Source organism: Schistocerca cancellata, chromosome 3 (assembly GCF_023864275.1).
Source record: "Schistocerca cancellata isolate TAMUIC-IGC-003103 chromosome 3, iqSchCanc2.1, whole genome shotgun sequence".
Classification (NCBI taxonomy): domain Eukaryota; kingdom Metazoa; phylum Arthropoda; class Insecta; order Orthoptera; family Acrididae; genus Schistocerca; species Schistocerca cancellata.
The window spans coordinates 590,834,062-590,856,725 of record NC_064628.1 but is presented as its reverse complement, the minus strand read 5'-3'; the positions used below and the strand labels follow the sequence as shown (position 1 = coordinate 590,856,725).

The window sequence follows — 22,664 nt, the reverse complement described above, 5'->3', positions numbered from 1 at the left end:
TTAGTTCAAAAAGGGGTCCACTACTCAAAACACTCATCTTCAATAATTTTCTAGCTAACATAAAAAATTTAGTTACAAATAAAGATCAGTTTAAAAGGAGCCTGAAAGACTTACTAGTGGCCAACTCCTTCTACTCCATTGACGAATTTTTTAATAGAAACAAATGATGTATTGTGTATACTCATCCGATTAGTATTGTTGTTTCAGCTTAAAAAATGATATATTGTATATACTCATACTATTAGTATTGTTATTTCAGCTTAAAAAAAAAAATAAAATTGACATGTTCCACATCCATGAGGATCTCCTCAGCATGGATCTATGGAGCGAAAAACTAATCTAATCTAATCTAAATATTCTTTCTTCCAGGAGTGCCAGTTCTGCAAGGTTTGCAGAAGAGCTTCTGTGAAGTTTGGAAGGTAGGAGACGAGGTACTGGCAGAATTGAAGCTGTGGGGACGGGTCGTGAGTCGTGCTTGGGTAGCGGTCCGGCACACAGTTTTAATCTTCCAGGAAGTTTCATATCAGTGCACACTCTGCTGCAGACTGGAAATCTCATTCTGGAGTATTGTATCATGTTTGATAGCTTAGAGGAAAAATGGTTGTATAATCTGGCAAAGTTTTATATTTCCGCAGCAGTTTGCATGTGACATAAGGAAGTCCCATTATTAGAAAATCATTACAAAATGCAGAATGATTTAGGGAGGATCATCACTTGGTTCAAATGATGCCAGCTGACTATGGATGTATATTAAAAGTATATATTTTGAAATAAACAGAGAAGATGAGATATTGTTTGACTGCACAATCAACAATCAATAACTGGAATCAATCACAGTCATTAAGTACCTAGATGCATTTGTCCAGAGAGATGGAGAGGATATAAAGAAGAGCTGCAGTCTATGTCAAAGATATAACTATTTAGTTACTGCAGGAGAGTCAGAAATGCAGAACAAACTTCATTAGGAGATACTACAAGGAAAGTCCTGTGCATCACTGAAGACTTACCCTCAAAATTCTGAGAAACCATGATCCAAGGGCAAGTTAAGAAACATATTATTTCTATGAACTTATGCTTTGCTTTATGATCACGAGGGAAAAGTTAAGAGATTTATCAACAGGTTACGAATAATCTTTCTTCTTTCATTCTGTTTACAAGCAAAATAGGACATCTTGTATCCTCTGCCACACAATGTAGAGTGATTTGCAGAAGATAGATGTAGAATGAACTAATCACACAATCAATTCATTAAACTCATCAGTTACTTCTGTGGAATTTTTCTACAGTTGATCCTGTAGTATACCATGTATTTTACAACTCTTTTAAATTTAAACTATTCAATATTTAAAGTAGCTCAACACTAATCTTGTAATCTGTTTTTAGCTATATGCCACCATAATAAGATTGGGCTACAATGAGATGTCATTTTTATTAATGAATCTAATTCTATTAACCTAATATGCTGACAGCTCTGAACTGCATACAATATAAATTAGCTGACACACTTAACAGAATTTAATGAAACCCTTCAGACAAACAATAGTATCACTCTCTCTCTCTCTCTCTCTCTCTCTCTCACACACACACACACAAAAGCACTTACTTTCCAATTTTATCATAGATCAGTTTCTGATACCTTTTAAATACAAAATCTATGTACTGTACATTGATCTACTGAAAGTTAATTCATGTGAGTGGTCCAGGCTTATAAACATGAAGGTGGTCCTACCATCAGTATTAACAATGCTGCCTTTTCAGTATGAGTGATAAGGTGGAGAAGTTGTAGTCAGAAGCTCTTGGGCTCTTAGAAGGAGCAGGCATATGCTCACTCGTCAGATGTTGATGTGACTAATATTTGTTACACAATAGTTTAGATTGACTGAAGCTTTTAGCCCGGCCTCATCACATGGGTCAGTTCTGATTCATTGGTGGAAGACAACTATACAGTGTCTTGCACTCATCTATACTTTGTGGTCTTAATCAGATGTTATTCAGTTACAAAAAATCTTACAAAACATGCATGTTTTACTTTTACAATTTAATTTTTAACAGCATAATTTATCTTTGAATGTAAATAATCTGTCTTTTCAATTCTTCATACATAATACTAGGCACATTAATTTAGTTTACTAAGTGTCAGAATAGCTATCATAATTACATCAGTCAGTGTGATATAGCAGATAATTTGGAACTATGCACATATGTAAGTTACAGGAGCACAGAAAAAGAAGAAACAGTATGTGTGTATAGAATTGTTTTGTTACAAATTCCATTGCCAGTAAGGGTGAGAAAAAGATAGAAAATAACCAGTAGATTTTCAGCTATTACAGCTAGTTTATAACTTTCAGTTTAGGTTATTTAGTTAGAGGAGGTGTTTAACAAGGGGACCTTATGGTCTCGGGACTTCTGTTCGGAATGAGATTTTGGAAGCTAGTAGTACACCTCAAGGGTATCCACCCACAAAAGTTGTAAGCCACACTAGCCAGAAGATTCCAAGAAAAAGGGCCTTAAATTTTTACACTACAGAAGCACATTGAAATGGCTGTGCCTGTAGCTGACTCACTTGCCATGTGGGCTATCCAAGTTAGACCCTACCTTTCGGTAACATTTTATTGTATTTTTTAAAAATTGTTTTAAAAGGTATGACAACTTTTTTAAAAAGTTCATGATTTAACATATTATCAATTAATAAAGAGTTTTATTTTATGAGGCCCATTCGGAAAGTAAGCTACCGTATTTTTTTAAAAAACAGTGACAACACAGTTACAAGAAAAACTTTATTTGTAATAGCTACAACAAAGTTTGAGCTATTTTTCGACACAGTCACCAAAAAAATTGAGACACTTATCATACTCTGGGATCAACTTTTGTATTTCTGTGTCATAGAAGTCTGCCACCTGTGAATGGAACCAGTCTACGATCATCGTTTTCAGGTCTTCATCATTGTCAAAACACTGGCTGGAGAACAGGAATATCTTGATGTGCAAGAAAAGATGGAAATTGCTGGGAACAAGATCAGGACTGTGTGCTGGATTATCAAACAGCTTCCAGCCAAACTTCTGTGAAACAGATGCTGTGCGCCAAAACACATGGAGACAAACATTGTCATGGAACAGCACAACACCTGCAGTAAGCATTCCATGCCTCTTGTTCTGAATGGCATACCACAGTTTCTGCACTGTTTCACAGTAACAGTCAGCAGTTACTGTTTCACCTATGGGCAGGAAGTCAATAAGCAGAATGCCTTTCCTGTCACAGAACACCATGCACATCACTTTCGGCACTGACATAGTCTGTTTGAATTTCATCTTGACCAGAGGTCCACTGTGATACCACTGCATTGACTGCTGCTTGGTTTCTGGGGTCATGTGAGAAATCCACATCTCATTGCCCACAATGATCCTGTCAAGGAAATCATCACCATCATCATGATGCTGCTGCAGAAGTATCAGTTCTGTTCCAAAATGTTTTGTCTTGTGCATGCATGTCAGGTTTTTTGGCATCCGCATGGCACACAATTTCTTGAACAGAAGGTGCTTAGCGACAATTTCATGCAACAATAATCATGATATCTGCAGAAAATGGCTGCTGAGCTCTGTAATCATGAAGCAATGGTTATCCAGTATGTGCTGCCACACCAGCTCAACCAGGTGATCATTGATGAGGGATGGTCACCCACTGCTTTCTTCACCATGGACACTTTGACGACCTTCAGAAAAACGCCTACACCAATGATGCACTACCTGTCAACTCACAATGTTCTGCCCATAGACCTAACAGAGCTGATAATGAATTTTGAGGGACACTATGTTTTGTGCATTAAGGAATCTTATCACTGACCAAACTTCGCAGGTGGTGGGAGAATGAAAAAGATACGTCATTTCGAAGCACTGCTGTCGCGGTACTGTCACTGGGTGGGACCTTTCTGGCTGGCATTTGATTGTCATGTCATAGATTTGCTGTGCATGCACACTTGTTCCAGCTAAAAATGTTTGTTTTAAAGGAAACAACATGGGGAAATGTACTTTCTGGATGCACCTCGTATTTATGGTAAATAATTAATGATTGTGTCTTTTAACCTTGCCTTCAACATTTCACTGTATAATGAATCTCTACTCATTTCATCCACAGCTTCTCATACTTTTGCAATGTCTTCATCAACACACATTTTTAATTCACAACATTTTAAAAATTCTGATAATATTTCACAGTACAGAAGGCTCCAATCCTTGCAAAAGTGAAGAATGAACTGGCACGTTAGTTCGAGTTTCTAGAGGAAAGAGGATAGGTACAAGTGTATATATTGTACTGTAGTGGTGATTAATTCTGTGAGGGCCTTGACACTTTCTGACCATTTGCCTGTTTGTATGTACAATAGGACAGAAGTTATGCTCTACTCGTTTACACGGAAACCAGCTTCTGAATATTTTTAATCTCTCCACAGCTTATAATATCATAAAATCTGTAATAACATTTTAATGGCAATAGAAATTAAAGTTTTAGTTTAACTCATTAAAAATGCATTTGAAATTAACCAGCTTTTTAAAAAGAAAATAATAATTGTAATTCATATATTATGTCAAATTGCTGTAATAATAATTTCATAAGTAAAATAAAAATCTTTATGATTTGGCTGATAATATATTAGGCCATCAACTTTATTAAAAAGTTGTGATAATCGTTAAAACAACTAAAAAACGAAATAAAAAGTTACATGGAGATAGTATCGAACCTGGATCGCGCGCGTGGCATGAGTCCAGTACAGGTGCAGCTATTTTGCTGCACAGCCATAGTGTATAAACTGACCAGTATATAAGCTGCATGTAGATCTTTAGAGTCCTTTTCTTTTGAGTCTTCTGGCTAGTGTGCTTCACAATTTTTATGGGATGGATAATCATGAGGTACACTACCAACCTATGATGTCTCATCCTGAACTGGATTTCTGAGATTGTAAGGCCTGCTGGTAACAGGCACATGTTCATCTATCTATACCAAACAAGAGCTAGCTGTGGGAGTTAGGACATTGTAATTTTGAAAGTGAGTGGCCTCGCATCAGAGAAACACCACTAGTACAAGATTCATCCAAATACCTAAAGAGTCCTTGTAGCTGTTGGACAATATTTTTATTGGACTATGAATATTTTTGAAATCCACATCATAAAACTATACTCCTGGCCATTTAAACTGCAACAGCAGGAAGTATAGCAAATAACAAAATTTTACTTGTTGCATGTATACAACACGACAGGAAGAAAAGATGATTACATTTGTAGGTGATTTGTGGGTATACATGATGTGAAAGTTAGTACACACAGCTACAATCACTGGCCGTAACATAGGCTCTACCCTGGTTGGACATAATGTTGAACAGAGCTTGAATGGCAGATACAGGCACAGTATGGAATTCCACATTCCAATATACTGTGGAGCAAGAAATAAAGAAACCTCCAGGCAGATTAAAACTGTGTGCCGGACCAAGACTCAAACTCAGGACCTTTGCCTTTCGTGGGCAAGTGCAGTACCATCTGAGCTACCCAAGCACGACTCACGCCCCGGCCTCACAGCTTTACTTTTGCCAGTACCTCGTCTCCCACCTTCCAAACTTTACAGAAGCTCTCCTGCAAACCTTGCAGAACTTGCACTCCAGAAAGAAAGGATACTGTGGAGACATGGCTTAGCCACAGCCTAGGGGATGTTTTCAGAATGAGATTTTCAGTCTGCAGTGGAGTGTGCACTGATATGAAACTTCCTGGCAGATTAAAACTGTGTGCCAGACCGAGACTCGAACTCAGAACCTTTGCCTTTCGCGGGCAAGTGCTCCTGCATCTGAGCTACCCAAGCACGACTCATGCCCCTTCCTCACAGCTTTACTTCTGCCAATACCTCGTCTCCTACCTTCCAAACTTTACAGAAGCTCTCCTGCGAACCTTGCAGAACTAGCACTCAAATCAAACTAAAAAACAAAACTCGATCTTGAAATCTTCTACTAGTATGTATCTCACATTGCTGTACAGCATCATGTAGTGTTCCTCTACCTGTAATTTGCTGTTCAAGCCATCAGTGAGTCGATAATCTTTGTCATTATTTTCTCTGCTCTTCTTCAAAAATTGCTGACAGAGTTAATGTAGTTATTATATGCTTGCCCAGTTTTGACGGAAACTGTGGCTTGTGAGACAAATAAAGCCAACAACAACTGCTGAAGTGTGTGAATCACATTAACCAGTTTGTACTGTGTACTGTAAGCTGCCTCATCCCATGTGAGGACCGTTTTAGCAACCCATAACCATAAGTTAACAGTAGGTAAGAGATCTGGAGAATGGCTGGCAAGGGCAACAATCAGACAACCTGTGTATCAAAGTAGGTTAGGATGGCACACACAACATGAGGTCCCACATTACCTTGGTGAATGGTAACAATACACAGACCTCAAAGACATGACACCTAAAAGACCGAGCTCAATATGTCAGAAATGTTTAACACCTACTGTCCAAAGTACCGACCATGGTAACCTGAGGTGATGGTGCTGTATATCTTAATGGTGCCCCATCATATCAAGCCAGATGCTGAGTCCATATGTTGAAGACAAATGCAATCTAGTAATGCTCATTCTCCTCAGACCCTCCCCTCCACACACGGATCTATTCATTGTGATGCTGCACACTGAGCTGGGACATGGTGCCACTCCCGTGCCCAGTGCTGTCACTGGGTGCACCATTGTTGGCACACCTCTCTCAGTTGTCGCTTCAAGGAAAATCACAACAATGGTCACCATGTTGACAGTCTGTGGGGCTCCAGATGCTTGTTGTTGTGCTGTCCTTGTGGACTGTAATCTTGCTGCAAACAACTCAATTTCCTCACTCAAAGTATGTGACATGGCAGTACAATCCTGCATGCAGGAGATTCCACCTTCCAAATCTGTGGTATGATATAGATATGTGGCCAAAGGTTTTGTTAGCAGGCTTCATGGGCAATGACATGGTGACTTGATAAAACATGTGACAACTTCCACGCTAACACTCAGTTCACAATGGAGTTTTCACTGCTGTCGCTAAAGCAAATTTAATTAAGAAAATTAAAAGTGAATGGGATATGTGTGCACTGATTGGTGGCAAGCAGTCATTTTTAGTTTCTGACTGCTAATATGTTCAAGTAAATAAAAGTTTCAGACTGTTGTTCTCTGCCCCAAAATTAGCTTTTAAAATGGTCTAGTTCAACTTTTTTTTCCACTCATTATGACATTCACTTTGAAGAGGTAGGGATAATATTCCATTCAGTCACCTTAATTTACCTTTTTTAAGAATTTATTGAATATGAGGCACTTCTACAAACATGGTTGGGGCTAATTCTTTCCTATGGTTATGCCATACTATGCTATTATGACACCTCTATGACGATGAGACAGTAAATCGTACCTCCATTAGAGGCAGTGGTTTTAAGGAAATTATGAACACAGGAAAAACCATAAATTCTCCTGAAACTTACCATTACAATGAAGGAAGCAGATCATATATGTATGCAACTCAAGCTTTTAGAGCAAACCTTCTCTAAGAAGGGAAGAGGAAGGAGAATTTTAAATAATGAAGAGAGATAAAATATGGTAATAGAAATTGCTGAAGTATAGCATTACTGGAATGATGACCAAATTAAATTGGCTGAAATATGAGTGTGGCTAAACAGTTGAGTAATAAAGTGCTGACTACAGACCGAAAGGTCTTAGGTTTGATTGCTGGTCAATCCTAGGACTTTTATCTGTCACTTATCACTTCTTTTACATCTGGAAATGTTTTCTGATGTGAAAAATGCCAAGTTGCACCATGGTTCGGAATCCACATTAAACTGTACATACCCCTGTAACTGGATGGGTAAACCAGTTCAAAGGTTGGAAGAAGGCAACTGTACATTACCTCCAACAGGACCATGACTAATAAAGCATAGTGGTATTCAAAATAATCTTTGGACTGACAATAGCTTTACTTACTGAAGTATGAGAAATATGGAAGTGACTCTCGACAAGTCAGAAAAATAGGACATACTGAAAATAGAGGGGAAGAGGCCAGGAGGAAGATTAAGATTTAATCTAATTGGTAATGTGGTCATTTAGAGATGGAGAACACATTCAAATTGCATGATGATCGGGCAGGAAATCAGCCACCTTATTTCAAAGAAACCATCCTGGCAGTCATCTTAAATGATGTACAGTGACCGAAGAAAGGCTAAATCTGCATGGTGTGACAGTCCTGCAGGATTATGGTATCTAGGCATGTGCTATATTAAAATGTATCCTCTGATTCTCTGCTCAGCTTTATTTTTTTTTCTTTTATCTCTTGCATACCACTTATTCAGCATTTGATTATTCTTTCCTTTCTTTACATCGTTGTCCATTATTGTCTTGTGTATTGTTTTATTTTAATCTGTCGTTCTCTCATACTTGACTTGACTCACAGTCCTCTCTACAGTTTTAATTACTCAAGTTTCAAAATCTTATCTGCTGCTAAGATTTCATCACTGATTTCCACTTTGAACTGGTGTGTTTCTTTTAAGGTGAGTGAGTTTCTTTACCCCCTGGATTGACTTGTTCCTCCAACTGTTTTCTTACTAGATGAGGAAATGTTTGATATCGAAAGCTAGTCAGTATATCAGAATTTGCTTCATTAGTACCTATTGCCACCTGCTAAATTAACAATTTCCCTATCACAAAAATTAACTTCAGTTATCCTTTATGTTGCTTTGTGCCCCCATTTTTAATATGGTATTGTACTATTGCAAATTAATACTTATCAGGTTTAATTCAGGATTAAGTCTCCATAAAGCAACTAACCTTAAAAACATAGCATAATCATCTCTAATGTGATCAGTGTTGTGGACATTATGATTAATCATCATCTGAAGATGTCTCTTGTGTCTGAGATTCAATTGCTTTCTTCACAAGTTTCATATCATTCCACAGTTTTTCATTTTCTGGTTGCAGTTGTAACGCAGCCTCTAGGTCAGCCAATCCCTGTGGGAGCAGCCCAAGGCGACATAAAGCTGCTGCTCTTCGAGCATGGCAGCAAGCTCGTGCTTCTGCATTCATGGACACATGTGGTGTGAGGAGTTCAAGGGCCTAAAATGATGAAGAATTAAAAATATACCAGAATTAATTATATATTGTAAATGAGAGTAAAGTTAAGCTTTTTTTACCTTATATTCACAAATGCACTTTCCACTTCAGAAAATATGTACAAGTAACCTACGTTACAAACAAGAAAATCTAATAAAATTACATTAATGCATCTCATAGTATACAGCAATACTAAAAATTCCTGGCATCGCAGAATGTCCATAGCTTACAAAAAATTTCTGCCATTAGCTGAACTATCAGTGTACGTTTGTAAATCCACTAGTACAAACACATTCACTGGAGTACTTATCATTATTCTTCTAATACAGCACTATATACAGTCATCAATTTTGCAATAAAAAGTAATTTCAGAGTACAATACTGTGCCCTGCAGCATATAACTACCTACCCTGATAATACTTACTGTTTGTGTGTGGCTGATTTTGCAGATAGGTGTTGAAGGAGAGCAAAACATGCCAGCTCAGAGGCAGGGTAGTCATGTGAAACAAGGATGCGTTGGGAATTACTGGGAGGTAGGAGAGTAAAGATAGTTAACATTCATATGCAATGCAAAATGTGGATACATTTTGTTAATAGTCACAAGAAATAAGTGAGTGGAAATGTTGTGGCACAGGGTAGGCGGTAGTGCAGAGTGTGGTAAGGGGATTGGAGAAATTGATGATGCACTGGAGGGACTGTTTCTACCAGTGCAGTTCAGAGAAAATTGGACTGGGGGAAAATTCTGATGGTACGGGTGCTACTGTGTGCAATGTATTCACTGACCAAGTGCTTCATTTTGCTGTTATTGGCTTTTCAAGCTAGTAGACAGGTAGTTAAGTGCCATAATCACATAGATGGCAGCACAGTATTTGCAGCGCAGTTTGTAAAAAAATTGGTCTTGTATGTGGATCAACTACAGTGAAATGATGAAAGGGTGCAGGAAACAGAAGTGGCTTAGGAATGGCTAGGACACTGCAAAAGTTGAGCCAGCAGAATTTTCAACAGAATATCCTTCATTCCAGGAAGTGAAGAAAGGCACAGTCACACGTTTTATGAATATCAATATCTGTTATATGAAGCCAATATGTAACAAATGTAAGTGCCATATATATATATATATATATATATATATATATATATATATATATATATATATATATATATATATATATATATATTTAAAAAGAAAGATGATGAGACTTACCAAACAAAAGCGCTGGCAGGTCGATAGACACACAAACAAACACAAACATACACACAAAATTCTAGCTTTTGCAACCAACGGTTGCCTCGTCAGGAAAGAGGGAAGGAGAAGGAAAGACAAAAGGATATGGGTTTTAAGGGAGAAGGTAAGGAGTCATTCCAATCCCGGGAGCGGAAAGACTTACCTTAGGGGGAAAAAAGGACAGGTATACACTCGCACACACACACATATCCATCCACACATACACAGATGTGTGGATGGATATGTGTGTGTGTGCGAGTGTATACCTGTCCTTTTTTCCCCCTAAGGTAAGTCTTTCCGCTCCCGGGATTGGAATGACTCCTTACCCTCTCCCTTAAAACCCATATCCTTTTGTCTTTCCTTCTCCTTCCCTCTTTCCTGACGAGGCAACCGTTGGTTGCGAAAGCTAGAATTTTGTGTGTATGTTTGTGTTTGTTTGTGTGTCTATCGACCTGCCAGCGCTTTTGTTTGGTAAGTCTCATCATCTTTCTTTTTAAATATATTTTTCCCACGTGGAATGTTTCCCTCTATATATATATATATATATATATATATATATATATATATATATATATATAATAGAGGGAAACGTTCCACGTGGGAAAAATATATTTACAAAGAAAGATGATGAGACTTACCAAACAAAAGCGCTGGCAGGTCGGTAGACACACAGACAAACACAAACATACACACAAAATCTAGCTTTCGCAACCAATGGTTGCCTCGTCAGGAAAGAGGGAAGGAGAGGGAAAGACACAAGGATTTGGGTTTTAAGGGAGAGGGTAAGGAGTCATTCCAATCCCGGGAGCGGAAAGACTTACCTTAGGGGGAAAAAAGGAGGGAAAAAAGGACAGGTATACACTCGCACACACACACATATCCATCCTCATATACACAGACACAAGCAGACATTTGTAAAGGCCTTTACAAATGTCTGCTTGTGTCTGTGTATATGAGGATGGATATGTGTGTGTGTGCGAGTGTATACCTGTCCTTTTTTCCCTCCTTTTTTCCCCCTAAGGTAAGTCTTTCCGCTCCCGGGATTGGAATGACTCCTTACCCTCTCCCTTAAAACCCAAATCCTTGTGTCTTTCCCTCTCCTTCCCTCTTTCCTGACGAGGCAACCATTGGTTGCGAAAGCTAGATTTTGTGTGTATGTTTGTGTTTGTCTGTGTGTCTACCGACCTGCCAGCGCTTTTGTTTGGTAAGTCTCATCATCTTTCTTTTTAAATATATATATATATATATATATATATATATATATATATATATATATATATATATATATATATATATACCTAAAAACAAAGATGATGTGACTTACCAAATGAAAGTGCTGGCAGGTCGACAGACACACAAACGAACACAAACATACACACAAAATTCAAGCTTTCGCAACAAACTGTTGCCTCATCAGGAAAGAGGGAAGGAGAGGGAAAGACGAAAGGATGTGGGTTTTAAGGGAGAGGGTAAGGAGTCATTCCAGTCCCGGGAGCGGAAAGACTTACCTTATGGGGAAAAAAGGACGGGTATACACTCGCACACACACACACATATCCATCCACACATATACAGACACAAGCAGACACATATATATATATATATATATATATATATATATATATATATGGAAACATTCCACGTGGGAAAAATATATCTAAAAACAAAGATGATGTGACTTACCAAACGAAAGCACTGGCAGGCTGATAGACACACAAACAAACACAAACATACACACAAAATTCAAGCTTTCGCAACCAACGGTTGCTTCATCAGGAAAGAGGGAAGGAGAGGGAGAGACGAAAGGATGTGGGTTTTAAGGGAGAGGGTACGGAGTCATTCCAAACCTGGGAGTGGAAAGACTTATCTTAGGGGGAGAGAAGGACAGGTATACACTTGTACACACACACATATCCATCCACACATATACAGACACAAGCAGACATTGTAAAGGCAAAGAGTTTGGGCAGAGATGTCAGTCAAGGCAGAAGTACAGAGACAAAGATGTTGTTGAATGACAGGTGAGATATGAGCGGCGGCAACTTGAAATTAGTGGAGGTTCAGGCCTGGTGGGTAACGGGAAGAGAGGATATATTGAAGGGCAAGTTCCCATCTCCGGAGTTCTGACAGGTTGGTGTTAGTGGGAAGTATCCAGATAACCCGGACGGTGTAACACTGTGCCAAGATGTGCTGGCCGTGCACCAAGGCATGTTTAGCCACAGGGTGATCCTCATTACCAACAAACACTGTTTGCCTGTGTCCATTCATGCGAATGGACAGTTTTTTGCTGGTCATTCCCACATAGAAAGCTTCACAGTGTAGGCAGGTTAGTTGGTAAATCACGTAGGTGCTTTCACACGTGGCTCTGCCTTTGATCATGTACACCTTCCGGGTTACAGGATTGGAGTAGGTGGTGGTGGGAGGGTGCATGGGACAGGTTTTACACCGGGAAGGTTACAAGGGTAGGAGCCAGAGGGTAGGGAAGGTGGTTTGGGGATTTCATAGGGATGAACCAAGAGGTTACAAAGATTAGGTGGACGGCAGAAAGACACTCTTGGTGGAGTGGGGAGGATTTCATGAAGGATGGATCTCATTTCAGGGCAGGATTTGAGGAAGTCGTATCCCTGCTGGAGAGCCACATACAGAGTCTGATCCAGTCCCGGAAAGTATCCTGTCACAAGTGGGGCACTTTTGTGGTTCTTATATATACAGGGTGTTACAAAAAGGTATGGCCAAACTTTCAGGAAACATTCCTCACACACAAATAAAGAAAAGATGTTATGTGGACATGTGTCCGGAAACACTTAATTTACATGTTAGTGCTCATTTTAGTTTCGTCAGTTTGTACTGTACTTCCTCGATTCACCACCATGATTTCATATGGGGTACTCTACCTGTGCTGCTAGAACATGTGCCTTTGCAAGTACGACACAACATGTGGTTCATGCACGATGGAGCTCCTGCACATTTCAGTCGAAGTGTTCGTACGCTTCTCAACAACAGATTCGGTGACCGATGGATTGGTAGAGGTGGACCAATTCCATAGCCTCCACGCTCTCCTGACCTCAACACCCTTCACTTTCATTTACGGGGGCATTTGAAAGCTCTTGTCTACGCAACCCCGGTACCAAATGTAGAGACTCTTCTTGCTTGTATTGTGGACGCCTGTGATACAATACACCATTCTCCAGGGCTGCATCAGCGCATCTGGGATTCCATGCGACGGAGGGTGGATGCATGTATCCTCGCTAACGGAGGACATTTTGAACATTTCCTGTAACAAAGTGTTTGAAGTCACGTTGGTACGTTCTGTTGCTGTGTGTTTCCATTCCATGATTAATGTGATTTTAAGAGTAGTAATAAAATGAGCTCCAACACGGAAAGTAAGCGTTTCCGGACACATGTCCACATAACATATTTTCTTTCTTTGTGTGTGAGGAATGGTTCCTGAAAGTTTGGCCGTACCTTTTTGTAACACCCTGTATAATAGAAAGAAACATTCCACATGGGAAAAATATATTAAAAACAAAGATTATGTGACTTACCAAACGGGAAAGCGCTGGTAGATAGACACAACAAAAAAACACACAAACACACACACAAAACTTCAAGCTTTCGCAACCCACGGTTGCTTCATCAGGAAAGAGGGAAGGAGAGGGAAAGACAAAAGGATATGGGTTTTAAGGGAGAGGGTAAGGAGTCATTCCAATCCCGGGAGCGAAAAGACTTACCTTAGGGGGAAAAGAGGACAGGTATACACTCACACACACACACATATCCATCCACACATATACAGACACAAGCAGACATATGTAAAGCCAAAGAGGTTGGGCCTTTTTTACTAGGGCGAAGGCATGTTTGCGGAGGGAATGTAAATAAAATTTAATGGGGTCGTTGCCTTTACATATGTCTGCTTGTGTCTGTATATGTGTGGATGGATATGTGTGTGTATACATGTCGTCTTTTCTGCCTAAGGTAAGTCTTTCCACTCCCGGGATTGGAATGACTCCTTACCCTCTCCCTTAAAACCCACATCCTTTCGTCTTTCCCTCTCCTTCCCTCTTTCCTGATGAAGCAACCGTTGGTTGCGAAAGCTTGAATTTTGTGTGTATGTTTGTGTGTCTATCGACCTGCCAGCACTTTCGTTTGGTAAGTCACATCATCTTTGTTTTTATATATATATTTAAAAACAAAGATGATGTGACTTACCAAACGAAAGCGCTGGCACGTCGATACACACACAAACAAACACAAACATACACACAAAATTCTAGCTTTCGCAACCAACGGTTGCCTCATCAGGAAAGAGGGAAGGAGAGGGAAAGACGAAAGGATGTGGGTTTTAAGGGAGAGGGTAAGGAGTCATTCCAATCCCGGGAGCGGAAAGACTTACCTTAGGGGGAAAAAAGGACGGGTATACACTCGCACACACACACACATATCCATCCACACATATACAAGCACAAGCAGGCATATACAGAGGCAAAGAGTTTGGGCAGAGATGTCAGTCGAGGCGGAAGTGCAGAGGCAAAGATGTTGTTGAATGACAGCTGAGGTATGAGTGGCGGCAACTTGAAATTAGCAGAGATTGAGGCCTGGTGGATAACGGGAAGAGAGGATATATTGAAGAGCAAGTTCCCATCTCCGGAGTTCTGATAGGTTGGTGTTAGTGGGAAGTATCCAGATAACCCGGACGGTGTAACACTGTGCCAAGATGTGCTGGCCGAGCACCAAGGCATGTTTAGCCACAGGGTGATCATCATTACCAACAAACACTGTCTGCCTGTGTCCATTCATGTGAATGGACAGTTTGTTGCTGGTCATTCCCACATAGAAAGCTTCACAGTGTAGGCAGGTCAGTTGGTAAATCATGTGGGTGCTTTCACACATGGCTCTGCCTTTGATTGTGTACACCTTCCGGGTTACAGGACTGGAGTAGGTGGTGGTGGGAGGGTGCATGGGACAGGTTTTACACCGGGGGTGGTTACAAGGGTAGGAGCCAGAGGGTAGGGAAGGTGGTCTGGGGATTTCATAGGGATGAACTAAGAGGTTACGAAGGTTAGGTGGACGGCGGAAAGACACTCTTGGTGGAGTGGGGAGGATTTCATGAAGGATGGATCTCATTTCAGGGCAGGATTTGAGGAAGTCGTATCCCTGCTGGAGAGCCACATTCAAAGTCTGATCCAGTCCCGGAAAGTATCCTGTCACAAGTGGGGCACTTTTGTGGTTCTTCTGTGGGAGGTTCTGGGTTTGAGAGGATGAGGAAGTGGCTCTGGTTATTTGCTTTTGTACCAGGTCGGGAGGGTAGTTGCGGGATGCGAAAGCTGTTGTCAGGTTGTAGGTGTAATGGTTCAGGTATTCCGGACTGAAGCAGATTCGTTTACCACGAAGACCTAGGCTGTAGGGAAGGGACTGTTTGATGTGGAATGGGTGGCAGCTGTCATAATGGAGGTACTGTTGCTTGTTGGTGGGTTTGATGTGGACGGACGTGTGAAGCTGGCCATTGGACAGGTGGAGGTCAACATCAAGGAAAGTGGCATAGGATTTGGAGTAGGACCAGGTGAATCTGATGGAACCAAAGGAGTTGAGGTCGGAGAGGAAATTCTGGAGTTCTTCTTCACTGTGAGTCCAGATCATGAAGATGTCATCAATAAATCTGTACCAAACTTTGGGCTGGCAGGCCTTGGTAACCAAGAAGGCTTCCTCTAAGCAACCCATGCATAGGTTGGCGTACGAAGGGGCCATCCTGGTACCCATGGCTGTTCCCTTTATTTGTTGGTATGTCTGGTCTTCAAAAGTGAAGAAGTTGTTGGTCAGGATGAAGCTGGCTAAGGTAATGAGGAAAGAGGTTAATTAACAAAAATTATATACTAACTCACTCTCAGTGTGGCTTCAGAAGCCAGAAACCAACAGAGACTCAGAAGCAGTTTATCAGATAACACAAGCTGTGGGGATGACATTATCAAGGGCAGTGCAATACATTGGCCTTTAAACTTTTTTCTTCAGTGGCTAAATTACGAGTTTTAATTCTGAACTGAGAATACTGCTTTGGATTAGATGCACATGATTTTTCAATATTTTAAAACACTGCCCATCTGACATAAAATTGTACATATTTTCAAACATTTGAAGAATACTGTCAACATAGTTCTATTTTATTAAACCACATTTTGTAGACGTGCCTTGCTACATTACAGTCTGCAGTGCATTATTACTAACTTTAACTACAATATTGTTGACAGGGGCTATTTGCTATACATTTTTAAAAATCTTGTGTTCTATTCCCTCATGACAAATGATACAGGCCAATTAGTGGAACAGCTGGACAACCAGAATACTCTCAGATCCTAATAACTATTTGTTTGAATTAAGATTAGTGATACTCTAGCTGACTTTGTATTATTTTTGCCATCGTGACTTACATTCCTTTCAGGCATTCTTTAATGACTGATACATTCAGTTGTGCTGGTGTTCTCATTCTCTCCTAAGGAATGTTGCAGAGATAGGTTTCCAGCTTCTGGCACTAATCACAACATACACTTAGTTTTCCCAACTGGTGTTATATTTTTTCTCCCCAGAGTTTCAAACTTTCTAAGTTTACAATATGATGGATTTTACTTTATAATGTACTGAGGGTCCTACCGAAGCCTTCACTGACCATAATTATCCTCCCTTGTACAAAAACAAATTACCAGTGCCTTATCTTTCCAGTCTCTCACCACCTCCTTGAGTCCCACCGTCCGGCCACAGAGGAGCATTCCCCTCATAACTCAGTACCACACAGGACTGGAGCAACTGAATTACATTCTCTGTCAGGGTTCTGATTACCTCTCATCGTGCCCTGAAATGAAAAATATCCTGCCCATTATCCTTCCCACCCCTCCCACAGTGGTATTCCGCCGTCCACCAAATCTACACAATATACTTGTCCATCCTTACACAACACCTGCTCCCAATCCCTTACCTCATGGCTCATACTCCTGCAACAAACCTAGATGCAAGACCTGTCCCTTACATCCTCCTACCACCACCTACTCCAGTCCGCTGCTCACAGTGCGGTTTCAGTTGCCTGAGACTGCAGTCGTGTGTGTGAGTTGTGTGTGTGTGTGTGTGTGTGTTGTCCTTAGCGGAAGTTAAACTTAGGTTAATAGTGTGTAAGACTAGGGACCGACGACCTCAGCAGTTAAGTCCCATAGACTTAAAATTGCTACACCACGAAGATGATGTGCTACAGACACGAAATTTAACTGGATGCTGTGATATGCAAATGATTAGCTTTTCAGAGCATTCCCACAAGGTTGGTGCCGGTGGCAACACCTACAACGTGCTGACATGAGGAAAGTTTCCAACCGATTTCTCATACACAAACAGCAGTTGACCGGCGTTGCCTGATGAAACATTGTTGTGATGCTTCGTGTAAGGAGGAGAAATGCATACCATCATGTTTCCGACTGTGATAAAGGTCGGATTGTAGACTATCGCGATTGCGGTTTATTGTATCGTGACATTGCTGCTCGCGTTGGTCGAGATCCAAAGACTGTTAGCAGTATATGGAATCGGTGGGTTTAGGAGGGTAATACGGAATGCTGTGCTGGATCCCAATGGCCTCGTATCACTAGCAGTTGAGATGACAGGCATCTTATCCGCATTGTTGTAACGGATTGTGCAGCCACGTCTTGATCCCTGAGCCAACAGATGGGGATGTTTGCAAGACAACAACCATCTGCACGAACAGTTCGATGACGTTTGTAGCAGCATGGACTATCAGCTCGGAGACCATGGCTGTGGTTACCCTTGACGCTGCATGACAGACAGGAGCGCCTGTGACGGTGTACACCGCGGTGAACACACATTGGAAGCATGTATTCGTCATCGTCATACTGGCGTAGCACCCAGCGTGATGGTAGGGGTGCCATTGGTTACACGTATCGGTCACCTCTTGTTTGCATTGATGGCACTTTGAACACTGGACTTACATTTCAGATGGGTTACGACCCGTGGCTCTACCCTTCATTCGATCCCTGCGAAACCCTACATTTCAGCAGGATAATACACGACCGCATGTTGCAGGACCTGTGCGGGCCTTTCTGGATACAGAAAATGTTCGACTGCTGCCCTGACCAGCACATTCTCCAGATCTCTCACCAATTGAAAACGTCTGGTCAATGGTGGCCGAGCAACTGGCTTGTCACAATACACCAGTCACTACTCTTGATGAATGTGGTATCGTGTTGAAGCTGCATGGGCAGCTGTACCTGTACACGCCATCCAAGCAGAGGTGGTTGTTCTGGGTACTGATTTCTCAGGATCTAAGCACCCAAATTGCGTGAAAATCTAATCACATGTCAGTTCCATAGTATAATATATTTGTCCAATGAATACCCGTTTATCATCTGCATTTCTTCTTGGTGTAGCAATTTTAATGGCCAGTAGTGCACATTTGAACATTTTTCTTCGAATTTCACGAAAAACTACACACACACACACACATACACACACAAAACACGACTGTTACGAAATATGCATGCTCATTACACAACAGTAGCCAAACAGTGGAAGTGAACAGACCACAAGCGGCAGCTTGTCAACAGCGAACAGTTCGGACGTGACGTTGATTGTTCTTGGAGGAAGGCAGCTCCAATTACCAAGTAATTTTAATCAGGCTATAGTGTGTTGAACAAAGGGAGTAAATCCACTAGTAAGTGTCTGGATACAGTGGGAATTCAAACTGGATCATTAATTTCAATTTGTTTTCACTCATCTCTAAACCAAAGACTATTGATACTTCGGAGGAGGGGGGGGAGGATTCAAATGGTTTAAATGGCCCTGAGCACTATGGGACTTAACATCTGAGGTCATCAGTCCCATAGAACTTAAAACTACGTAAACCTAACTAACCTAAGGACATCACACACATCCATGCCCGAGGCAGGAATCGAACCTGCGACTGTAGCGGTCGCGCGGTTCCAGACTGAAGCGCCTAGAACCGCTCGGCCACTCCGGCCGGGAGGAGGGATGGGGTGAGTGAGTTCCCAAGGATTTCGCACTGAACTTTGAACTTTAAAGTTACTGTGCTCTTGACTGAGTAGGGGTCCGCCATGGATTTTCGACTGAAGAAGGGGTCCGCCAGCTGAAAAGGTTGGGAAGCCCTGCGCTAGTGGAACAGGGTTGGAGAGATCAGATAGTGGTACCGAAAGCACCCTCCACCACATCCCATTAGGAGTCTTGTGGAATATGATGTAGACGTAGATGTACTTGGAAGAGCATTAGAGAGTAAAGCAGGATCTTAAAGAATTAAATTTTGCACCATTACCCTGTATGTATGTTCTGAAAACATCAATGTTCATCAAGAAACAAGAAATTAGCAAGGAACTTCATGTTTCAATATATCTCCAAAAGAAGGAACCTAGCACATGGGGATCAAACTGTGCAATAAACCTCCTAATACTATAAAAACTATTATGTATTCAAAGTGTAAGAGAGAGAAGTAAGGACATACATACTGTACCAATCCACCTACTCAGTAAGACAATATTTTAATAAAAACAGTAAAATATGTTTCAATTCACAATCTAAAAACTAAATGCGAAACTCTACTATGTTACGTAGTTGTATAAGTGAACTCCTTTGAACTTATGAAACAGAATGTGCAAATGTAAATAAATGTCATATAGCCTTAGGTTTAAGATGTATGATGTCATATTGAGGCAAATTATATCCAATAAGTGATATCAGAGGACACTAACAACATTGTAATACTTCACCTGTGATGGCAGAAAACAGCCCAACAATTATGGAGCGACCACCAGCTTCCGCAATGCCTTGTTGGCAACTTGGCCCATGGCTTTGCGGGATCTGCAGCACACTCAAATCGTACCATAAGCTATTAGCAACTGAAATTGGGACTCATCTGACCTGGCCATGATTTTACATTTGTCTAGGGTCTAACTGACATGGTCACAACCTCATAACAAATGCTGCAAGTAATGTCATGCTGTTAGCAAAGACACTTGGGTCAGGTGTCTGTTGCCACAGAACATTAGTGCCAAATTTCACCTCACTGTCATAACGGATATGTTTGTCGTACATCCCACATTGATTTCTCTGGTTATTTCATGCAGTGTTGCTTGTCTGTTAGCAATGACAACTCTATGCAGATGCCACAGTTCTGGGTCAATAAGTGAAAGCCACTGACCACTGTGTTGTCCGTGGTGAAAGGTAATGCCTGAAATTTGGTATTCTCGGTAAGCTCTTGCCACTGTGGATCTTGGAAAATTGAATTCTCTAATGATTTTCAAAATGGAATGTCCTGTGCGTCTAGCTCCAACTACCATTCTGCTTTTAAAGTCTGTTAATTCCCACTGTGTGGCTGTAATCACATTGGAAAGCTTTTCACATGTATCACCTGAGTACGAATGACAGCTCAGCCAATGCACAGCCCTTTCGTACCTTGTGTATGCGATACTACCACTATTTGTGTATGTACATATCACTATCCCATGACCTTTTATCACCACAGTGTAAACTAACACTGAGAAGTAACATTCTGGCACAATATGTGTAACTAGTGGGAAGTTAGTTCAGAAACAGTAGTATTTTAGTAAACCTGCTGCATGCAAAAGCCTGCTATGAGTAACGTTCAGAACAGCATGTGTGACAGCCTGCAAGACATCATTTATTTCTGTAACCATAGATACAGGTTACAAACAAGGCAATCACAAATTGATGTTGATAAGACAGCAAGACTAATTTGGACATGATTCTTGATCTTTTGTATCGCTGAACATAATGTTTTGTGGTGTGAAACACAGCAGATAAGTATCTGCAACTGAGAGCTCTCCTCAGAAATATTACTGGTATCTGCATTTGAGAGCTCTCCTCAGAAATATTATTGACTTGTGCCTCTGGAGAGTATGTATGAAAAATAAATACATGTACAGTTATTGATTATTTGAACTTTCCACCGACTATTGGTGACTATGGACACAAATTAGCAAAAGTCAAAGAAGTTATTCATAATGTTTACTGCTACAATCATAGATACACAATGTGATTAGCAAAGAATTGTGACCATAACTGCAGAAAATGCCAATAGCATCTTGAAATGCAGGTTAAATATCAGTAAAAGGAACAGTATGCTCAGACATTTGACAGTTATGGAGACTTCTGTTTCAAATGCAAGATCGTGAAACTGGTTTTGATTATGTAAGTGATAATTTCCGTGCTATTCTAGTTTTAATGGATGTTGTGATGAACTTATGCTCCACTGGTCTTCCATATTGTTTATGGTGAGTTTACTGATCTACTTTTGTTTGGGTGTTAGTCCAGGTTTATTTCAGGTTCAAAGGCTGAGTGCATACTGCTTTTTCAAGAGATATGGTGTACACATGTTAGTAACAGACATTTTTAGCAGTAAAAAATGAATCTCATTTGTAATATCTTTAATGAGTGAGATTTTCTTTAACATAAAAAATCTGTTATGGTACAGCAAGAGTTGGCATTTCCAAAGATTATTGAGGAGAGATGCATTCTTGTTCTGGTTTGTTGGTCTGTGCTCATATTACTGAATAATGCGAAAAAATTAGTGGTCCTCTGAATCATGGCAGGTTGACAGTCTACTGTTGTTAATAGTTTTATTTGTTATAGGAAAAATATAGGAAGACCAAAAAACATCTGAGCATTGGCCTTAATCCATTTATTCTTTCCCCTCTCCCTCTCTATCATGAATTACCACAATGTGCCATGGAAATAATAATAATAATAATAATAATAATAATAGTAATTATTATTATTATTATTATTATTATTGTTATAAATTAATAAGGATCACAACAGTATGAAAAACAGAACTCATTATCAGCTCCACTACCATTACCATGAACTTCTAGCAACAACAGCAACATCAACATAAATGAAAAGATCACTTACTTCTGAGCAATCCTCAATAGCTTTGTGCACGTTGCCAACAGCCAGGTGTGCAGCAGCACGGTTTGAATACAATGCAGCCATTTTGAATCCAAGATTAATGGCATGACTGTAAGCACTGATTGCTCCCAGGTAATTACCCATTTGGAAAAATGAGCTATAAAATATAAAACAACACAAATCTTTAGATTACTAGTGAAGAGTAATACCTAACCAATAGAAAACACCCAGAATATTTTGAAATATTACAGGCATGAATAACATCTCTCCACATCTATGCAAACATAATTTATTACAAGATGACATTTCTGAAGCTTTGTATTGCAGACTTGGTATCAATCAAAGATATTATTAAATGGCACTACTTGAAGCAGGAATTCTTTATGTTCCAGTTTCTGTATACTTACACCTTGG

At 40.3% G+C, this 22,664-nt stretch overlaps 1 protein-coding gene across 1 annotated transcript in view; it reads right to left on the bottom strand.

Moving 5' to 3' along the window:
* Window positions 1–8,872: 8,872 nt before the first annotated feature.
* The window catches only part of LOC126176447 (dynein axonemal assembly factor 4-like), a 118,946-nt gene continuing 105,154 nt past the window's right edge, over window positions 8,873–22,664 (bottom strand). The window contains exons 6-7 of the mRNA XM_049923603.1: window positions 22,254–22,407; window positions 8,873–9,103 (exon numbers count right to left, since the gene is read on the bottom strand). Of these exons, the coding sequence (XP_049779560.1) occupies window positions 8,873–9,103; window positions 22,254–22,407 (385 nt within the window). The remainder of the gene's footprint in view (window positions 9,104–22,253; window positions 22,408–22,664) is intronic.